At 37.5% G+C, this 21,975-nt stretch overlaps 1 protein-coding gene across 5 annotated transcripts in view; it reads right to left on the reverse strand.

Annotated features, from left to right (window-relative positions):
* Positions 1-21,975, reverse strand: part of VCAN (versican) — a 120,114-nt gene that overhangs the window by 79,865 nt on the left and 18,274 nt on the right. For all 5 annotated transcript variants that reach the window (XR_013556167.2, XM_060637747.3, XM_060637744.3 and 2 more), the window contains exons 4-6: positions 19,681-19,855; positions 19,468-19,595; positions 901-1,194 (exon numbers count right to left, since the gene is read on the reverse strand). Coding sequence is in view for 4 of the 5 variants with exons in the window: in XM_060637747.3 (XP_060493730.1) it covers positions 901-1,194; positions 19,468-19,595; positions 19,681-19,855 (597 nt within the window). In the remaining variant the exon portion in view is untranslated. The remainder of the gene's footprint in view (positions 1-900; positions 1,195-19,467; positions 19,596-19,680; positions 19,856-21,975) is intronic.

Here is a 21,975-nt window from a genome sequence, read left to right on the forward strand (position 1 = left end):
TTCAATATGACATGGCTCTACTTTGAATATACTCCCCCAAATTCTAGGAAATTTTTGTTTTGCTATCACAATACAGACCAGTAAAAGTCACAGCGAGACTCTAGATTACTTGCTTGTTTGACCAAGCAAATTCTACAAGCATACTGTGTGGCTACGACTGCTAAAATAACTTAAGGACATCTGATAATTTTAAATAAGTAAATCATGTATGGATAAATGTTACTTAAGATCAGTTTTAAGTAGCAAACCAAACTGAAAGTAGACTATGTTACACCTTGCAAACAACATATACTGCACTTCAATATGTACTACAGAATTAATGATGAGAAGGCACGTATTTCCATGACCTGAAATAAAATAAGATAAATGGAGATTTTTATTTACAGCATGGTTCCTTGTTAGGAATTAATTGAGCATTATGATTATCCATCTCGGTTCCAAGTACTCACCTGCAATTACTGAAATTTGAATTCTCCGCCATTTCAAAGAAAGACATACCAAAGACAAAAGAAGCAGAATTCAAGAATTCAACTCAGCTATAGTTGGCCTCAACATTATAGCACCAACATTCTAATTACACTTAAGGACTGCAATTGATGTTAAAAAAAAAAAAAAAACTAATCGGAAATGTGTTCTGTGGTTCTAGGTGCAATGGAAGCACTGTTAAGACCTTAACTCGACATTTCCTTATCACTTCAAAAATAGCATTTGTCAAACTTCCTCCTGTTTTAACCATATTGCTGCTGTTCCATTTATTTGCCTTCAGAAGTCATTGAACTGTTTCCATTCTGTGCACACACGGCAAGACATGGGATCCATTCCCACCAGTTGAACACCAATGCATGTCTTCGAAGTATGTTTTAAAAATCTGTAATTTTTAAAAAGGTAGCAAACACTTACGTTTAAAGCAGTAGGCATCAAATCTGCTATCAGGGGGAGGGAAGCCTGTCTGGTTCTCAAAACGATACAGGGTTCTCACCCCAAGTAAACCACCTCCACACTGGGCCCTGGCCACAGTCACAGGATGGCGAACGCTGGCATCCGACAGCCACCCATAATCGCACTGGTCAAAGCCATTCCTCCAAGCCGCTTGGAGTTCCCCCACTGTCGCCAGCCGGGCATCCTGGTTTTCACACTCTTCTTCAGCCTCCTCAAAGGTAAATTTATTGGGAGCAGTGATATGGAACACGTCACCTGGAATAAGAAGAGAGTAAAAACAAAACAAAACAAAACTCTAAGTTTTACGATTCATTCCTTTCCAGTTTATGGGTGGGTGGGGCGAGGTAGAAGGATATAATACTTTTTTCATGGTAAACTGGCAGCTGCTGATACTTTAAAGCAGTAAACATAACAATTACCCAATTTCGGTACTATTCATGTATAATAAGAAATAACACATACCAGAAAAGTTCATATATATTAACTTTATTATCAGATGACTGCTTTTATGGCCTACGGATATACAGAAGCAATCATTTGATAATAAGTTATGATAAATTCTTTAAAATGAACAGACCTTTCCAATGGATTCTTTGGATTACTATCTGGAAAATGAGTTTTCTCTTCAGTGAAAAAGCCTGCAATGTACTTAACAATGCATGCTGGAAAGGGAAACTGTATTGAAATGTCACCAAGGTTATTTCACTTTGGTCAACCTGAAAGCAAACAGTAGTTCTCAGACCCTCCTTCTCACATATCTCTACCATCAAAATGGATTCACTCCTATCAAATTAAACAACAAAACAATAAAAACTACAAGGTTTGAAGGTAGGAAGAGACAGAAGCAAGATGGAATGCTGTTATATGTGAGGCCTGCTGGGGCTGTGTGATTGTTATGTCAGCCGGGGCTCAGAGTGAATGGAGGCCAACATCAGCTTCCACTCAACTGGTCAAAGTGACCAAAGTCCCCTGAAGGAAGGGGCACCTTTTTCTTTTCTACTTACTCTGTCCATGGTGAATACCTCTTGCAATCTGTCTGTCCTTTTTCCAGTTCTCACAAAGATAACTACACATGCTAGCAGGGGTGCTAACTAGGGTTGAGAAACTCCTACATTTGTTTATTGATTAACAAAGAAAGGCTGAACATTTACTTTGTTCATCACCAGGCCCAATTGGCAGAGAATATGTTCATTATAATTTAACATGTCACAATAAAATATTCCGGAAACGTCAGAGAGTTTGTTAAATTGGTACTTGGACAGCTAACAAAACAATTGGCTGAAATAAATTCAGTGCAAATCAAATGATGCTTTTCACAGTTGAGTACAAGTGGCTCAAAGACAGAGGCAGAAGTAGAGAATACCTAAGCTAATCCATCAGGCAGGAGGAATATAAAATGTGGCAGAGAGGAAGAAGCTAAAATATCGATAGTCCATCACTGCAGCAGACGCGGGTCCTGTTTCTGATTCTGTGATATATTAGACAACGGGGACTCTAGAGCTCTCATGATTCGGATCCTCACCTGACTAAATCCAGACGTAACAAGCATTTGTTAAAAATGAATAGAGCCATTACTCTCTCTGAGTGTGCGATAGCGTTCTAAAACAAGAAAAATTAGTCGCGGGAAAAATGGCCAAATCACACATATCAATTTTTGTCACTCTAAATCTAAAATTGCTGCTGAGGAAACTAGGCCAAATCCCTACAAGAGCTATTTGAAGAAGAGAGAGAAAATGACTTTTACCTGACTGAAAAGAGTAAGGTAGACGTGAGAATAGGTTTTTGTCCTTAATTGTCTAGGCTGGCAAGGTCAGTAATCTCAAATCCAAAAATACACTACAGCAACATAAGTTCCTCCTCCCCATTCCTGCACCACCTTCCTCCCTAACAAGCTGTAAAAGCATAAGAGTCACAGTACCAGTTACGTAGCATGTATCAATGATGCTTGTTAAGTGAACGAATTTCAAGTTCTTGCTAAGAAACAAGGTGCTATTTTTCTTCCATCCTTCCCAAGCAGCACATTAAAAACAGCTCACTGAAGCAGACCTTTGGGTACAGCTGCTGTCCAGAACAGCTGATTCATCTCACCTATGGATTTGGCTTAAAGCAACACAGGGAAAGGCAGACAGACCGTGTCTGTGTCCTCCAGTGGCCTCATTCACTTCAAAGGAATGCAAGTGTGAACATGGGCTGCATGCCAATTCGTTTTCCTCCAAGGTAGAACACTTGCATTTGTTATTACAGCTGGAATATCACTCTATTGCCTTAGTTTCCTACGTCCTGACGTACTTCGACTTGGAGGCAAAATTTACTGTTCTTTTAAAGTAATAAGAGTGATCAGCCAACCAGAGCAGGGCAAAGAAATGTAACTGATTGAGTAAAACTCTGCTACTCCAAGCAGCAATGTTAGTCTATATGTTGGGGGAAATCAACTTCTCCAAAAATGGCCAGACCAAACGGCTAATGAAAAAAAAATAACAGCACGATTTCATGGGTAACTGGTTTCCCTGTTTTAAACCGCAAACATGTCTGGGGTAATAAAAGAAAGAAAGGTTTCAGAAGATGCTGGTAGGTTACAAAGAGAATTCCCTTATTATTATTAAATTAATAAAGACCTACCCTTATAGAACTTTTCGTATAGAAACTCTTGTTAAATCTGACATTATATCACAATATCAATTATTTAATTCATTTGCAGGATACAATTTCCATCCATCTGTCCAATACTCATAAAATAATTATTTTACTGATTTGATTAAATTCTATAATACCTAAAGTCATCTATTTTCCTTTATATGTAGGAATTTTTCCAACACTGCAAAAAAAAAATGTCGAAAAAGATATCACCATGAGGTTTCATTTAACTCAGTTGAAAAAAAAATAGTTAACTAGCATTGAGTTTAGTTTAAAGTGACAATCAAAATAATTCATTTATAAATATATATATATATGGCAAATTGTTTTATTTCAAGATGAGCAAAAGAAAAGAAAAATATTTATTTTAACTCATTTCTAAAAAGTAAATATTTAAGACCTCCTAAATCACGATTTAACATGTTTATGTTATGTTATGTTAACATGTTAACATGTTCATGTTTAACATGAACATTATTTTGCCCACTTCAAAAATCTAATAATATAGTAAAGTATCCACACTACAGAATTATCTTACTGTATCTTGAAGCTGTTAGAATGAACAGTCTATACCAAAAATGAGAAAAATTAACTTATTCAAACTTTTCCCTTCCTATGTATCAACCTCAAAATATTAGGGCCAGGACATCTTATACTTTTTAAAAATATTCCAGAATGTCCTAGCAATAGTTTTATATAGAAACCCAAGCCAGAAAAAAAGAATAGGTGAGTCAAAGGGAACGCAGAGTAGTAATTGAACTACTTCATAATACTAAGTGTCTTTGATTCCTAACACACCTATAACTCCAGTCAAGTATTGTTGTATTCACTACATGCCTGTTTGGGTTTTTTTTTTTTAGTTTTTTTCAATGTTTGTTTATTTAAGAGAGACAGAAGAGACAGAGCTTGAGTAGGGAAGGGGCAGAGAGAGAGGGAGACACAGAATCTGAAGCAGGCTCCAGGCTCCAAGCTGACAGCACAGAGCCCGACACGGGGCTCGAACTCATGGACCATGAGGTCATGACCTAAGCTGAGGTCAGACACTTGAACTGACTGAGCCACCCACGCGCTCCTATATGCCTAGTTTTAATTAGACAATCCTTTGACATTTCTAACATAATATAAGTGTAGGTAACCTGTTGTTTAAATCAGGAGTAACCTTTTAAAAGCTTATTTTTTTAATGTTTATTTATTTTTTGAGAGAGAGACACAGAGAGAGCAAGTACAAGCAGGGAGGGGGCAGAGAGAGGGAGAGACACAGAATCCAAAGTAGGCTCCAGGTTCTGAGCTGTCAGCACAGAGCCTGATGTGGGGCTCAAACCCACAAACCATGTGATCATGACCTGAGCTGAAGTTGGCCGCTTAACCGACTCAGCCACTCAGGCATCCCTAAAAGTTTATTGTTGAAGATGTGGATCAGAAAGGCTGTTAACTTATGGTTCACGTTCAATGAACATAATTTCCCAAAATGTCTTGTGTCGAAAACTGGTGACCCCTGAGATGTGAGCAGGTGTTCTACAGAAAAGAGGTTGCAAGGACAACTGCATTTAGAAAACAAATACAATTCATATGACAGGTTTTTTCTATGCAAGACTTATCAGAGCATTTAGTATTATAGTATTTATTGATAGTCCCCACAAGGAAGTCATGATGTTTAAACCATTTGATTGGAGAACTTTCTTTTACTCAGAGAATACTAATTAAGTCCATGGATCTGTTTCACAGCATTGTTTTCCAAACTCAGCAAATCCACAGCAAGTATAACTTAGTGTTATGTTTCTGGTTGCCTATGTGTCAACCTGATTTAAGACAGAAGCAAAGTAAACCAGGTAACCAAACAGCATCAAAGCAGGAGCCAAAAAACTAGAGTACAAAGCAAAGGGCACATGAGGTTCATTGCCTCCCAGGGTTGCATCAAAGACTGCCAGTGAGCACAGGAGGCTGGGGAGAGCAGGGAGCCTTGATGAAGCGTCTAAGATGGTATTTAAAAGCTGAACATACAAATTCATTTCTTAAAAAAATATCTTTTGGTGGCACCTGGGTGGCTTAGTTGTTTAAACTTCTGACTCTTGATTTCAGCTCAGGTCACAATCTCACAGTTCATGGGATCGAGCTCCGTGTTGGGCTCTGTGCTAGACAGCAAGGAGTCTGCTTGGGATTCTCCCTCTCCTCTCTCTCGCCCCCTCTCCCTGCTTGTGCTCTTCTGTCTCTCTCTAAAAATAAATAAATAAACATTTTAAAAATATCTTTTTGAAAAAAAGTAAACCAAGAAAGAGCTGATAAAAGCAGCAGGCTTTCTCCTCAATAATAAATTGTAGGCACAGAGCTTTCCCACAGAAAGAAAGCATAGCCCATAGGAAAAAAGAACTGCAGATTCTAAGCTAAACATTGACCACTTTTACACTGAGAAAGCAAGTCAAGATGTTAAGATGTTCAATGTCTCCACTGTCTACTTTCAGTTTTTAAAGCCATAGTCAGGAATTATTTATAGGTCAAATGATGTGCTCTAAACTATAACACAGTGGAATGAAATGAGACAGATATAAAGCCTGGACCAGTAAGAATAATGTAACTCCAGCCTTGGTCCAAAAATGAATGATCATAAGAGGATGCACCAATACATAAAGTCTGAAGTTCAGAGGTAAAGGCAAATCCAGAACCAAGGTAACAAGACAAAGAGAAAGCAAACATGGGAAATCAAGCAAAGCAACTCAGTGCTTTTACTTAGTTTCTCTCTCTGCAACATGACTTAATTGGTCAGGTTGTAGAAGTTTCCACCCCGAAGGTATCCTAAAGGCACCTTTTTGCCTCTGATGTAGGTAGTAAAATTTCCTTCTGAATCACAGCAGAATTTTGTGAGAGAAAATGCCTATCTTATGAACATAGGACAGGATTGTGTTCTATTTCTACACCTCAATACTTATAACTGAGCCATTTAATGTACTTTAGATTTACTGGATAGTTGCCTTTCTGGAAGGCAAACATACTTGTATAAGTTGAGGATGAGTCAACTGTCTCACTTCTAGAAGTAGCCTCATCAAAGTAGCTACACCTAGAAGATGCTTACTATCAAATTTGTAACTAGAGCACAGATTTGGAAGGTGTTTCTAAATGTTATCCTCCTATGAGAGAATATTTAATTTTTCTTGAAAGAGAGCAAATAAAACATCAAGAAAGAAATATACAAGATGTTTTACATACACAAAACAATACATTACTTACCATAAAATGACAAGTTCATTTAAGTTAGTATAAGTAAGAATTCATTAAGGTGTATACATATATGCTCACATTAGTAACACATAAGATATAACGATGCAGAACAGAGGGTTTCACACATAATATAATTTACACATCCATTTGAAAAACACATATGCAGTATCTTAATGCGTATTTTTCCAAAATCTCAACTTAAATGTTAACTTAAATTATTCCTGTTATTTTAACTTTCTAGGGATGTCCTAGAAGAAACTGGAAGATACTGCTTGTGAGACTTTAATATCTGGTGACATCCCACAAATTAAATTCACCTTAACTGTGGGAATTAACACCACCAGAAATATTGAGAAAATAAAATACTTTCATTTGACAACTAACTGCTACAAGACTCCCTGGAAATTGGACCATGCGTGTTCTTTTCCCACACTTCTGATTGCTAAATGGACAAGCGGCTTCTTGGCAGACTAAAGAATGACAAAGACTAAAAGGCAAGCGATGAAGAAAACAAATCAAACGTTTAAAATGACCCACATCATTCAAAAGCTAGAGTTTATACCCAGGAGTAACTCAGAAAAATTATTAAAGAGCCGGACCTAGAGCAAAGCTACGATAAGAGTGTTCCCTCTTGCTGACAATTCCTTATGAATACCAAGGAGGAAAAAGGAATTGGCAGGGGCAGGTCATACTCAATTCTCTCCTGGACTAAGCCAACAGAGAGTCAAAGCTGAGATCTCATCAGTTTCCTCACTGGGTATGTTTGCTGGGTAGTGTGATAAATGGTTTTTTTTTTCCTGTTTATTTGTGCTCATAACCCTTTTATTGTAAACTGTCCAGTCTGAAAATAAGTACTTATAAACGAATCATGATTCCCTTTACTCATTTGAGAACAGAACTCTCTGTCTTTCACTTTAAGAAAGGTTAAGATTTATCAATGTGACTATATTTCCTCGCTATTTAAGTGAAAATAAGTAATAAATGTATGCAAAGTAGCTACAGTGTGTGAGCTGGAAGTAGCCACATGGGATGAGCTTCTAAATACTGATCTAATAAAACCACTTACGGCAAGTTTCCTGGTGATGAGAGTAAGTCAGCACAATTATTAGCTTTGAAGTTTGGGATTTTTAAGTTTCAAAGGAGGTTTCTCTTTTCTTTTTCTTCCTCTGTCTCTCTCTTGCCCTCTTTCACTCTCTTATTCTTGCTCTCTCTTTTTTGCCTGTGTCTATATAGACATGATCAAAGCATCGAAGACTAATGCTCATTATTCTCTGGGTCACAAAATCCATTGGCTGTATATGCTTGATGAACAGCTAACACACTGCTAAATAATCTTGACGACTGATATTTGAAGGTCATTCAAAGTCACGTCAATTCCCCTGAGATACGCTCTTTCACCTGCACAGAGACCACCCTTCTGTTAATAGTGACAAGCAAACCTCCGAGGCTGCCACCGTCACCTCACTCCATTTCTAGTGGTAGGCAGGCATTATTTCTAATTTGGAGATAATGAGACTGGAAAGCCCGATCAGCACCTTTCAGATTTCTCACTTGTTTTTAGACTGAAGGAGAAACATGATGTGGCTTGAGATAAAGCTTTGAACTTTTTAACTTTTAATTAATTATTTAAAACAATTGTCATCCTTTGGCTGTGATCGTTAACATGCTCCAAATCAGATAACATTCATGAGACAAGGAATCTACGTATATGTCAATGCATTATTATACAAGATTTCATGTATATCAATTTGAGACAGGAAGCCTCACTAAAATTTAAACATATTTTTATGGTTTTCAGGATGTCGGATCTCATTCTTTCCTACTGACAGAGCAGTAAGATTTTAATTAGAGTGAGAAAGAGGTTCTGAAACATTTCTGGGTGTCTGAGTCTTCAAAATATATAAGAGATTGAATGTGCTATTTGATTTGACAGGCACAGTATGGCTGCAGGTCTACACAGGCAGATCAGCCTAGTTTGGTTTTGTTTTTTTTTTTTTTTTTTTTTTAACTTTTCACAGCTGAAAGGTAAATGGTCACTGTATTTCCAAAGACATTCTTTTGATTCAGAACTCCAAGAGATCTTGACATCAAAACCTTACAGCAAATGACTGTCACATGCTTCAAGGGGTGTATGACATGACAAGTCTACTTCCTTACAATAAGATTACAAATGAAAGGGACTATATATAGAAAATCCTAAGGATTCTATTAAAAGGTTACTAAAACCGGGGTGCTGGGGTGGCTCAGTTGGTTAAGCGTCTGACTTCGGCTCAGGTCATGATCTCATGGTTCGTGGGTTTGAGCCCTGTGTTGGGCTCTGTGCTGACAGCTTGGAGCCTGGAGCCGGCTTTGGATTCTATGTCTCCCTTTCTCTGCTCCCCCATCACTCATGCTCTTTCTCTCTCTCAAAAATAAATAAACATTAAAAAAAGTTATTAAAACTAATAAACAAGTTCAGCCAAGTTGCATGATACAAGATACATGACCAATATATAAAAATCAATTGCCATTTATATATACTTCCAATAAACAATCAGAAAAAGGAGCAAAGAAAATTCCATTTTCATTTGCATCAAAAAGAATAAAATATTTAGGAGTAAATTCGATAAAAGTACTGCAAAACTTACACTCTGAAAGCTATAAAGTGCTGTTGGAAGAAGTTAAAGAAGGGCTTAAGAAATGGAAAAGCATCCCATATTCATTGATCAGAAGATTTAATATGGTTAAGATGGAATATACCTCAAAGTGATCTAGAGATTCGATGCAATCTCCATCATAATCCCAGCTGGCTTCTTTGTAGAAACTGACAACCTCATCCTAAAATTCAGATGGGAACTCAAGGGACCCAAAATAACTAAAATAATTTTGAAAAAGAACATAGTGGTCCCTCACTTTCCAATTTCAAAATTTACTACAAAGCAACTGTAGCCAAGACAATGGGGTACTGACATAAGTACAGACGTATAAATCTGTGGAATAGAATGGAAAGTCCAGAAATAAATCTGTATGTCTACGATCAGTTGATTTTCAAAAAGGTACCAAGGTCATTAAATGGTGGAAAGAATAGTCTTTTCAACAAATGATGCTGGGACAACTGGATATCCATAAATATAAGAATGAATTTGGACATTTATCTCGCACTACATATAAAAATTAACTCAAAATTGATCAAAATAAGCTTAAAACTTAAAACTTACAAAACTCTTAGAAGAAAACACAGAAGCAAGTCTACATGACTAAGGACTTGGCAGTGTCTTCCTTAGATATTATATTTATAGCACCAACAACCGAAGAAAAATAGATAAATTGGACTTTATTAAAACTGAAAAATTTTGTGCATCACAGGGCCCTACTGAGAAAGTAAAAAGACAACTCACGGAATGGGAAAAAATATGTGCCAACCTTCTGATAAGATATTTGAATCTAGAGTGTATAAATAACCCAACAACAAAAAGACACCCCAATTAAAAATGGGCAAAGGTTCTGAATAGACATTTTTTAAAATTGAGATTTAGCTGACATACATTATATTCATTTCAGGTGTACAACATGATTCGCTATTTGCACATATTGTGAAATGATCACCACAATAAGTCTAGGTAACATCCATCACCATACATAGTTACAGATATTTTTTCTTGTGAAGAGAACGTTTACGATTGACTGTCTTAGCAACTTTCAGACATGAAATATATTATTTACTATGGTTGTCATGCTGTACATTACACCCCATGACATTCATTTTACAGCTGGACTGAATAGACATTTCTGTAAGAAAGTATATAAATGGCCAATAAGTACATGAAAAGTTGCTTAACATCATTAGCCATTAGGTAAATACAAATTAAACCCACAATGAGATATCACTGAATACCCATTAGGATGGCTATGATCAAAATTTCAGATAAAAATGAGTGTTGGCAAGAATGTGAAAGAATTATCACATCCATGGCAAGAATGGAAAGAATGTGAAAGAATGTGAAAGAAAATATCAGGACCCTAATATAGTGCTGGTAAGAACTTAAAATGGTGTGGCCATATTGAAAACCAGTCTAACAGTTCCTTGAAAATTTAAAAATAGAGTTACCATTTAACCAAGCAGTTCTAATCATGACAACATAATCAGTAAACAAATCATCACTCAAATAAGAATTAAGATATTCTTATATGAGAAATCAGAGATTTGCGGGAGCTTGGAGAGCACATCATCCCTTCTTTACTGGTAAGAGCACTGTTGCTCCGCTGGGGAATCTGTGGTTGGCCAAAAGAGTTTACTATAGTGGAATAGGAAACAGGACATATCCAATTATTTAACCTTTCCTCATGGCAAACAGTAGGGTAAAGAAAAAAAACAACAATAACTGACAACGATTTCATGAGGATTAACCTAAACAATAATACACCCATACTATAGTTTCCTTCCTTACCCTACCTATGGAGCTATTTCACAGTCAATCTATTGAAATCATTGTAGTGAATGGGGACATCATTTTGCAGAGGTGCTGCCAGTGTGCCATGCTTTGTCACTTTTTTCACTGGCTCTTAGCTATGCTATGCAAACACTTAAGCAGAAAGAACTTGAAGTTCAGTTTCAGACCCTTAGCAAGACATGTTCATTTCCAAAGCCTATGTCAGAAGCCACAGCCCCAGCTATGATCTATGGTTCTGTGAGTTCTTCAGAGAATAAATGAAAAGTTTTCAGCATCTTCTAGCACCAAACCAAAGTAAACCAAAGTGAAGAGGTTCTGTAATCCAGAACCAATATTTGAACCATCCATTGAACCACAGTGTGCGGGAAGCTCTTCTAGCTGACATGGGACTTAAAATTAAAAAAAAAAAAAAAAAAGTTTATTTATTTTGAGAGACAGAGAGAGAGGGAGAGAGGGCACACAACAGGGGAGGGGCAGAGAGAGAGAGAGGGAGAGAATCCCAAGCAGGCTCTGCCCTGTCAATGCAGAGCCTGACACAGGGCTCAATCTCACAAACTCTGAGACCTGAATCAAAGTCAAGAGTCAGATGTTCAACCTACTGGGGTTCCCAGGCACCCCATTGACATAGGACTTTTTAACTGAATAAGGCCAGTATCATGGATTCTTAGACAACTCCCGGCAGTGAAATATTTTGTAGATTACATGCTGTAAATTCCACTGAAATTAAAAGTCAATCTGAGAATCTTCCAGCAGGAAACCACACAATTTCAAGATATGTTATCTGATTTTTGTCCAATCAAAGCCTCCAAAAAAGTCTGAACTAAGATCTGCTCTAAGACCTGTTTAATGACATTTGGGTCTTTCCCTAAATTTTTAGCTTTGCATATCTAAAGGAGATCATATGATAACAAAAAGGAAAAGATTATTTTTTGGTTCTAGGCCAAACACAAGGATGACCTAAAAGAATTAAACAAATCATGGAGGTGACAGAACTATACTGGACTAAAAAGATTTTTTTATGTTTATTTTTTAGAGAGAGAGAGAGAGAGAGCATGAACAGGGGAAGGGCAGAGAAAGGGACAGAGGATCCTAAGCAGGCTCTGTGTTGACAGCTGAGAGCCCTGTGTGGGACTCAAACTCACAAACTGTGAGATCATGACCTGAGCTGAAGTTGGACGCTTAACTGACTGAGCCACCCAGGTGCCCCAGAACTATACTGGACTTTGACATGAGGAAGCAATCTAAAAATGAATGGGTACAAAGGAACCAATCCCAGACAGGATGATTGGCTGGGGTGGCAAGAAAGGGAAATTACTGTAAGAAGTTGAAGAAGAGAAAGTATTTCTAGGAAGGAATGCTTTCTAAGAGACCAGGGAGAAGTGTGAGAGGAAGAGTTAGTATCGTGGTGATCCAAAAGGATTAAAAAAAACCCACAAAAACATTATTAGTAAATTTGGTGAACAAGGGGTGCCTGGGTGGCTCAGTTGGTTAAGTGTCTAACTTCGGCTCGGGTCATGATCTCACAGTTCGTGAGTTTGAGCCCTACATCTGGCTCTGTGCTGACAGCTGGGAGCCTAAAGCCTGCTTCGGATTCTGTGTCTTCCTCTCTCTCTGCCCCTCCCCGACTCATGCTCTGTTTCTCTCTCTCTCTCTCTCTCAAAAATAAATAAACATTAAAAAAAATTGGTGAACAAAGTGAAGCACTTTTTTCAAATACAGAAATGGAAAGGTGGTGGTAATTGTATTTGAGAAGAGACAAAATTGGAAGAAATAATGCAATTACCACCAAGTTATTTCTTAAGTAATTATTATGTATCTATTACTGGAATAGGTTCTTCATTGCAATTGAGAGAGGTATAGAAGATGTTTATGGCCTTATCTCTACCATGAGTTACAGAAGTTTTGCAGAAACAAAACTAACAGGTCACATTTTGTATTCAGTGCCTATAAAGCAACTAGAGAACAATTAAATGCCAAGCATGTGGAACTATGAAAAGTGGGAATTCAGAGTAAGAAAATCACAGTGTGAGCTGTAAGAGCCAAAGATGGGCTCTTGGAAGCAGTAAGTTTTCTGGGCGTCTGGGCGGCTCAGTCAGTTAAGCATCTGACTTTGGCTCAGGTCATGATCTCATGGTTCATGGGTTCTAGCACCAAGTTTGGCTCTGTGCAGACAGCTCAGAGCCCGGAGCCTGCTTTGGATTCTGTGTTTCCCTCTCTCTCTGTCCCTCCCCTGCTTACGCGCGCTCTCTCTCTCTCAAAAAAATGTAAAAAACGAAGAAGAAAAAGCAGTTAAGTTTTCAGGTACAGGGAAAAGTGGAAGAGCAGAGTGTCAGAAAGCTCATGTTCTCTGAGAGGATCAAAGCAGACCTATGGGTAGCAGCGAGCACAGGATCTTCAGAGGGCCTGTGCACATACCATGTTGGAAAGAGGGAAATAAGTTTGGATTGGTTGTTCTCCAGCCAGGTTGGAGGGCTTCATAGATCATGCAGAGTTTATACTTGAGGAGGAAGAGGACAGAAAATTCACTACACGATGCTGAGTACAAGACTAACATAGGAAGAACATGGCCATGGTGTTTGAGTACTTTGATGGTCATCAAACAGGCCCCTTGAAGATCTGCTAAAGGCATAAGGATTATTTGTGAGAACCAATTAGATACAGGAATAATTTCACAAACTAGAAATAGGAGTATGGAATTCAGAAGAAAATTCAGGCCTAAACATGCAAAACTAGAAACTAACATCTTCATTTTCACTTGTTATTTTGGTGTACTTTTGTGCCTCATTCATCCTACAAGGAATATTTTATCTACAATAGACCAAATGTGAAATTAAATTAATGAGGAAATTGTAGCAGTGACAATTTGGGAACCACTAGAATAATGCTAAAGCCTAGAGAGGCATGAAATTATTCAAGGGGGAAGTGCAAAGCACGGCGAGTCGAGTGAGCACTTCTGGTTTGGAGGTTAATTCAAGAATTCATACATTTATTCAACTCTGTCTATGGAGTCCCTACTATGTGCCAAGGACATAGTGGGGATATACATGGTTCCTTTCCTCCCAGAAGTCACAGTCTTACAGGAGAGAGAGAGGCATAAGCAAACATCATGGGGGTGGAGGTGCTTATAGTCATACACTCAAGGTTTAGAGATATAAGGGTGATCAAGGTCAACTAGGACTTAGGAAGCAGATATGAGATTAAGGAGAGAGTCCATAAAAATGAAAAGACAACGTGAAATGTGAAAGACACATCAAAGTGCTGGGAACCTTGTGTGGAAGCCAGGAAATCAGAGTGGTAGGGTAATAGTTATTTCAGGTAAAATAATAGCCAAATGGTAGGATTACAAAGAAAACATAGGCCATAGAAGGACAAGATGTAAGTCCCCAAGCAAGAAGATCGTAGGTCAATAATTTGTTGAATGTATGGTTGAGACTGGAAGCATTGATTCAATTGCAAGGAAATTAAGTGGGGTCAACCTTGAAAATGAAAGCAGTTTGACCTCACCTACAACCCTATGATTTATCTGCAAGGAAAATTAAACACCTTTATAAAAGGAAACTTTTCTTACAAGGACCTGCTACCGTAAAGAAATAAAATAAACAGTCGATCTATTAATTTTATTTAAAAGCAAGCAAAGATTCCTTAAGTGGTTGAGTGGGGTTTTTAGATGAAATATTTACATTGTACTCCATTGTTTCCAACATTATGTTATCTAACTTATTTAGGAATTATTTTTTGCTATGATACAAATATTTCCTATCAAACTGCCAATCTTCAGCACAGAAATGCATTAATTCACAAAGCACTTTCAGAATTATTTAAATCTCCCACTAGCAAAGTAGACGTGTTTATGCGCCCATGACCTTCTGTGGGGAATCATATACCAGATTAATTCCTGAACACTGTGACTTAAGAAGCTAAAGTTCTAATCAGAGAATACTTGTTGTAAACAATTTAAGAGGAATAACATACGAATTCTTTTTGCCACTGTACTAATTTTAATTCTTCACTAATGTTCAAGCAACTTATCATATTCAAAATGACTTGACATGAAAGTCACCCTTCTTCATAAAGTGACCCATTCCAGTTATTTTCTATATACCTCAAAGTACCATGGCTCTGACTTTGACAGAGCATTGCACTCAGAACATCTTAGGAAAATTCTAGTTTTAAGAAACTTCCAGAGAAGAAATTTTATAGTCTGTGAGGATTATTTCTGTATTTAGCAGTATTCATTGTCAGAAAACCTATTTCACAGAGTTGCAAACTTTTTATTTTTTTATGTTAGAAAAAGAGCACACGAGCAGGGGAGAGTGGCGGGGCAGGGAGGAGAGAGAGAGAGAAAGAGAGAATGTTAAGCAGGGTCTAAGGTCAGGGTGGAGCCCAACATGGGGCTTGATCCTACTACCCTGGGATCATGAATCCAGCCACAATCAAGAATCAGATGCTCAACCTCCTGAGCCACTCGGGTGCATCTAAAGTTGCCATTTTAAAGTCATTTCTTCTTTTGATGAATTCAGTGGAAATAAAGAACATTTTGTATATCCATAAGCTATTATTTCTTGAGCACTTACTTTGTGACACACACTGTGATAAAAGATTTACACACTAACTCACTTTATCTTTATACCATGATTAAAAGGTAAGTATTCTCATGGTCTCCATTTCAGAGAAGAAACTGAAACAGAGGTGAAATCTTGTTCAGGATCTCACAACTAGTAAGTGATAGAGCTGGGATGAAGTGGAGGTCCTTCCCGTTCCTTTTTTTTTTTTAATCTTTATTTATTTTTAAAAGAGAGAGAGACAGAGTGCAAGTGGGGGAGGAACAGAAAGAGAGGGAGACACAGTATCCAAAGCAGGCTCCAGGTTCTGAACTGTCAGCACAGAGTCTGACGAGGGGCTCAAACCCATGAACTGTGAGTGCATGACCTGAGCCTAAGGCGTACACTTAACCGACTGAGCCACCCAGGTGCACCCCTGTTCTTTTATTACGAGGACCTTAACTACCTCCCAAGACTGCTCTCTCAGCATTCTAGATAACTCTAATCATTTACTTGATTTTCTGAACTGTATAATCATCTCAGCTCTATTCTAAAGCCTCTCAAAGTTTTCCAAACCTACATTTCCAGGAAACACAAATTAAACTTCCTAATAAGGAACCCTCTCAATGTTTCCAAATCTATTTCACCAGGAAACACAGATTAAACTTCCTAATAGATTGTTTTGTGGATCTTAATTTCTAGATTTCCTACTTTAGAATCTTAATTCCATTAATTTCTTAGTAACAGTGTTCTGTTATCGAATCATGGCTAATAAGCCAACACAGTGTCTAGACCATTTCCAAGAACACAACTAATACTGGAATCCTTGCTCATGGATATAGCTAATATAATTGCTATTTTATATTTACAAGGTTTTTTAAGAAATAGAATTGAATATTATGTTCATATGTATAAGTGTGCTACAATCATCTTAGAGTAAGACCCAGAATAGTTTCTTCTCCCCCACATAAACTGGATTGAATAGAGTATAATTATTTGAATTTTTAAAGACATACATACATCAGAATGAATGTGAATTACAAAACAAGAAGAAAAAAAGAGGATTGACAATCCATCAACTAAATATCTCTCGCTTTAAATGACTAAATTAACACAAAATTAATTATCTTTTTAAATTACACTTCATTTTATACTTAATTGACTTTTTCATTAGACCATCTGGAACAATTTGGCTTCTGATCTAAAGCTCCTGCACCTTAGTTCATTATTGGATGTATGTTCCATCACATGCATTCTGAATACATCAATATCTCTAATTTTTACTCCCTCTCGCACATATACTTTGCTGTCAAAAATACAATAAAATATAGGTAGTAATTATGATACCCATGAATATAATAATAAATTTCTCTTACGAGGAATTTTGGCTCACCTTCAAATAATCTTTTATCAATGTGGCAATTGAAACATCAGATGTAACTTTAAAGTCAGCTTTCTACCGAATTTTTATCAATTCAAAGTTTAGCCAATGGTCTTTACTTCAAAGAAAGGCATATACTTCAGTAAAAGAAGGAGAGAGGGGCGCCTGGGTGGCTCAGTCGGTTGAGGGTCCGACTTCAGCTCAGGTCATGATCTCACAGCTTGTGAGTTCAAGCCCTGCGTCGGGTTCTATGCTGACAGCTCGGAGCCTGGAGCCTGCTTCAGATTCTGTGCCTCCCTCTCTCTCTGCCCCAACCCATTCAAATTCTTTCTCTGTCTCTCTCAAAAATAAATAAACATTAAAAAAAATTAAAAAAAAAAAAAAAGGAGAGAGACCTTTACCAGAGTGATCTTGTGATCTTCCTCATACATCCTCACTCACTAAAGCCCTCTTTAACCTCTCCCTGCACACCAGTCCAATTTCAGGGCAAGAAGGAAAGTATCAGTGTGTAAAGATTTGCTAATTATTCCAAGGGACAACAAACAAGGAAGAAAAAATTTCTAGAACAATATCACTGTAAAGATGCTGAATATCCTCCAGAACTGTCAAATTTCTTCTATAAAACAAATAAAAGCTTTATTACTCTGCCGACAGAAATTTCAGCCAGTGCTTGAATTAGTATTTATACTGATTCTTTTGTCTTTCTCTTTCAACTTTGTGTACTAAAACAAAAACATTCAAATTCCATATATATATATACATACATATATATATATATATGTATATATATATATATATATATACATACACACACACATACACATATCCATATTTTGTAATCAAAAGACAGATACTGTATGTTTTCACTCATATGTGGATCCTGAGAAACTTAACAGAAGACCATGGGGGAGCGGAATGGAAAAAAAAAAAAGAGTTAGAGATGGAGGGAGCCAAATCATGAGAGACTCTTAAAAACAGAATAAACTGAGGGTTGATGGGGGTGGGAGGGAGAGGAAAGTGGGTGATGGGCACTGAGAAGGGCACCTGTTGGGATGAGTACTGGGTGTTGTATGGAAACCAATTTGACAATAAATTATATTTAATATAAAAAATTCAGTATATATATAGCATATATAGCATATATATCCATAAAATCCAACCTATGAGATATATGTATCTCATAGGTTGGATTTTGTAGATGTTTTCCCTTTGTCCCTATACAAAAATGGAAATTGTTCAAATCCAAAGTTCTAATTTAGAAAATACATTTACCATTCTTAAATGGTAGTTATAATAAGAATGGTAAGATGCTAGAAAACCACACTTAAGCAGCCTTCTGGTAAGTTGACCTTCTTATTCAAGTTTAGTCAGAGCATTAGGAAAACATAAACTACTTAGTTCCTAGTTTTCAGTCTCTGAGCTTGTTTATTCAACTCACAGAAACACAGAATCATAGAATTTTAATGTTGGAAGGGACCAGGGAAACTATCTAGTCTAACCCTCTTTATTCTACACATAAGAAAGCTGAGATTCTTCTTTTCACATGCACCCATCCAAAATTAAAAGTACAAGCCAATTCAATATTCAATTCACAGAAACTTCTATTCCATGTGTCTTATAGTAAAACTGCATTGTGCCCCCCTGGTGATTTTGCCACTACTGAACTCACACTGGCCTTTAAGAACCTCTGACTCATGCCTAGTGAGAAATGATAGTGCCAAAATCAATCAGACTCAAAACATCTTTGAAGTAAGGTCTATATCTTACCTGGTTTCATATCCCTAATGACTAACAGAGTACCTATCATACAGTAGGTGGTTTTTTTAACGTGTTGGTTGCTTGAATGAATGTATGATTGCTCTGAATATTAGTGTAGCAAAGTCACCACAAGAAGACATAAAACATGAGAATCCTTCCTGGGCTAGTTTACACTATTTAGTTGAGCTCTGGGTGTTTATCAGCACTTGGATTCATAGTGGTTTGTCATCACAGCATTTTACCTGAAGTTCTCACAAGAATAGGTACCACCCTTACAGCTTTCTATTCTTAAGGCTCTAAAAGTGTATTGGAAACAGTCCAATAGCAGCATGCCTGAAAGAAAACCTGCCATTAACTAAAGAAATGTCTAACCTGCATAACCATTTGGACACTCCTCCTTCTCTTTCCACTTTAATTTAAGCTTATTTTACCACAATCATACGGTCATTTAAACTAAATGCTGCTGTTTGGAATCCAAACAAGCATGAAAATTTGCTCTATTCCTACGTGCTCCCAGTCCTTCTTCAATTTCCTTAGTTCCAATGAAGTTTTAGAAATTCAAACATCGTACCATCTAGATGGTCCACGTAGCAGTATACGTCGTAAGTTTCATGAGGCGAACGGAATCCATAGGTCCTGACTCCTTCCTTCCCCATCATATCTCCGTAACAGCCTTCCCGGGGAGCCCGGATGGGATATCTGGGGAAATAAAAGACTAGTAAGAAGTACTTTATTCTTACTCTCAAATTAATGAATTACAGCTTGTGGCCCCCAGACCTCTCACCTGACGGTCTGATCAGACAGCCAACCTGCATCACACTGTTCAAATCCATCTTCATAGGCGGCATGGAGCTGCTCTGGGGTTGCTATGACTGCCCCAATATCCACACAAGCCTTCTGTGCAGTCTCAAAATTCAGAGTATACCTGCTTGTCGCCGCTCTGTAGTGAAACACAACCCCTGCAAAGAGAGCCACAAGCAATTACTGGCATGTTCAAATATCCCACCATAATTTGCAAAGTTTCTCACTGATGTAATACATCAAATTAATTGCTCCCATGGTAATAACACCATGGTGATACTTTATTTTCATTTTATGTGGCATTACATAAAGTTATGGTGATGTGAGGAGCTCCAGAAATCCCGTTCACCCAGGTGTCCCATTGTGCTCCATTAGAAAGTTTCTTAACCGGGAATTTTCTACTCTCATGTCAACAATCTAAGAAAAAGATTTAGGCCACTAAAATTCCAAGGGGTGGACAGCTTCTCCAATTACAGGTGGTATTCACATTATCATGGGAACACTGGACAACTAAACAGAGTAGGTCCTGCAGGAGATAAAGAGTTAAGGGGGCCATGAGGTCAACTTGCCCTATTTTACCCAGGCCCAACTGAATAGAAGCACATGGAACATTCACTAATCCCGCTTCCTCCAAACATAAAACATTGAGATATTTACTTCCAGAAACAATATACTAAGAAGAAAAAGACAATGGACTATGTATGAGTGAGAAGGCTTGATCCAATTACTAATTTGTTCCTTAATCATATACTGAGTTAATCTCCACCCCCCCACAATAAAGTGTACCTAATATTGCTTATGTTATCTGATATGAAAGTCAAATTAGGCAAAAGTTTTAAAAATGTTGTATAGGCTACTAACTCCCACCCACTGCTTATCATATTCACCATCTGACTAGCATAACTGAGGGTTTCCACTAAGACAAATAAAATGTACGATTTTTATCCCAAAGAAGGCTTAAAGTAAAGTTACCCAGATTCCCCTGAGTTGAAGCCAGGCATCTTGGTACTTGCCTTCAACTCCACTTTGCTGTATGTTAGGAGTTGCATAGTCTAGTGGTTCTAGAGCTGTTCTCCAGGGCTCAAGGAATTGTCAGAGGGCTGAGGGATGAGTAACTGGGTGGGGATGAGGGTGGGGTTAGGAGTGAGGTTTTGGTCTTCTCCTCTTACTTCAACAAGAGCATCTCCATCTTTAATTGCACTAAATGTGGTGACTCGTTTCTGTAAGACTGCAAAGTGAATCAAGGTAAGGGGCCTGGGAAGTCACTAGAAAATAAAAGTTGGGGCAACTGGGTCTTATGGATGAGATTTTATTAGGGGTCAAATTGCCTAAGACCACTTTTTTTGTTATGCAGAATGAACTTTGGTTTCCAAGATATCTTCCACTGTCTTTTTATTCCTAGTAATTCCCTTGGGTTGACAACAGTCTATGTCCCACAGTCTGACTTCTAGTTATAAGACTGTCTTCCATATGCCCATCCTTCAAATGTCTCCTTCTTGCAAGACAGGTTATGTGCCAATAAACTAAATACAGGGGAACAGACTAGCCATGTCATAGATGAGCACCTCTGATAAGTGTCAACACAAAAAGACCTGCACAGGCACCGAGTAGATGCAATGACAACTAACATTCATTTTCCCATTTCTGACAGTGCAATGAAAAATTCATCAAATGCCTTTCCAAAAATTTGTACCTTTATAGAAATACTCTAAAATCGCCAGGAAGTGTGTATCATACTATCTGGTAAGTATGAGATAGTTTATAATGATCTCTAAGGCTTAAGCAAGAATTTGAATGGTTTTAAATTAGTCTTATGTCGATCAAAGCTTCCAACAGTCCTCTTGATAATTAAAAATCTTCCATGTGCACTGAAGACTGTAAGGGGGCACAAAGGGGCCTCCAAGAGCAGGGCAGGGAATATCAGTTGGTATAAGTATCTGCAGTTGTTGGGATAATTTGAAGACCTCATGGGGCTAAGGAGATTAAGTGGAGGATTTTCATTGTTTCACAGGGGCAAGGGGAAAATCCATTGCTAATTCTTTAATGGTGAAATTAATAAGAAGTTGTTAAATTCCTTTAGAGATTTTAAAAAAATATATAAATTTATACATAGTGTGCATATACCACTACTATATATTTATAATTTATTAATAATCTATTTATATAAAATATAAATATAATACACACACACAGATTAAAAAAAAAATCAGTACAGCAAAACAATCATAGGCTAACTAAAATAAATAATAAAAAGGTTAAAAGACTGAAGAGCCCAGGA

Source organism: Panthera onca, chromosome A1 (assembly GCF_046562875.1).
Source record: "Panthera onca isolate mPanOnc1 chromosome A1, mPanOnc1 haplotype 2, whole genome shotgun sequence".
In the NCBI taxonomy this organism is placed as follows: domain Eukaryota; kingdom Metazoa; phylum Chordata; class Mammalia; order Carnivora; family Felidae; genus Panthera; species Panthera onca.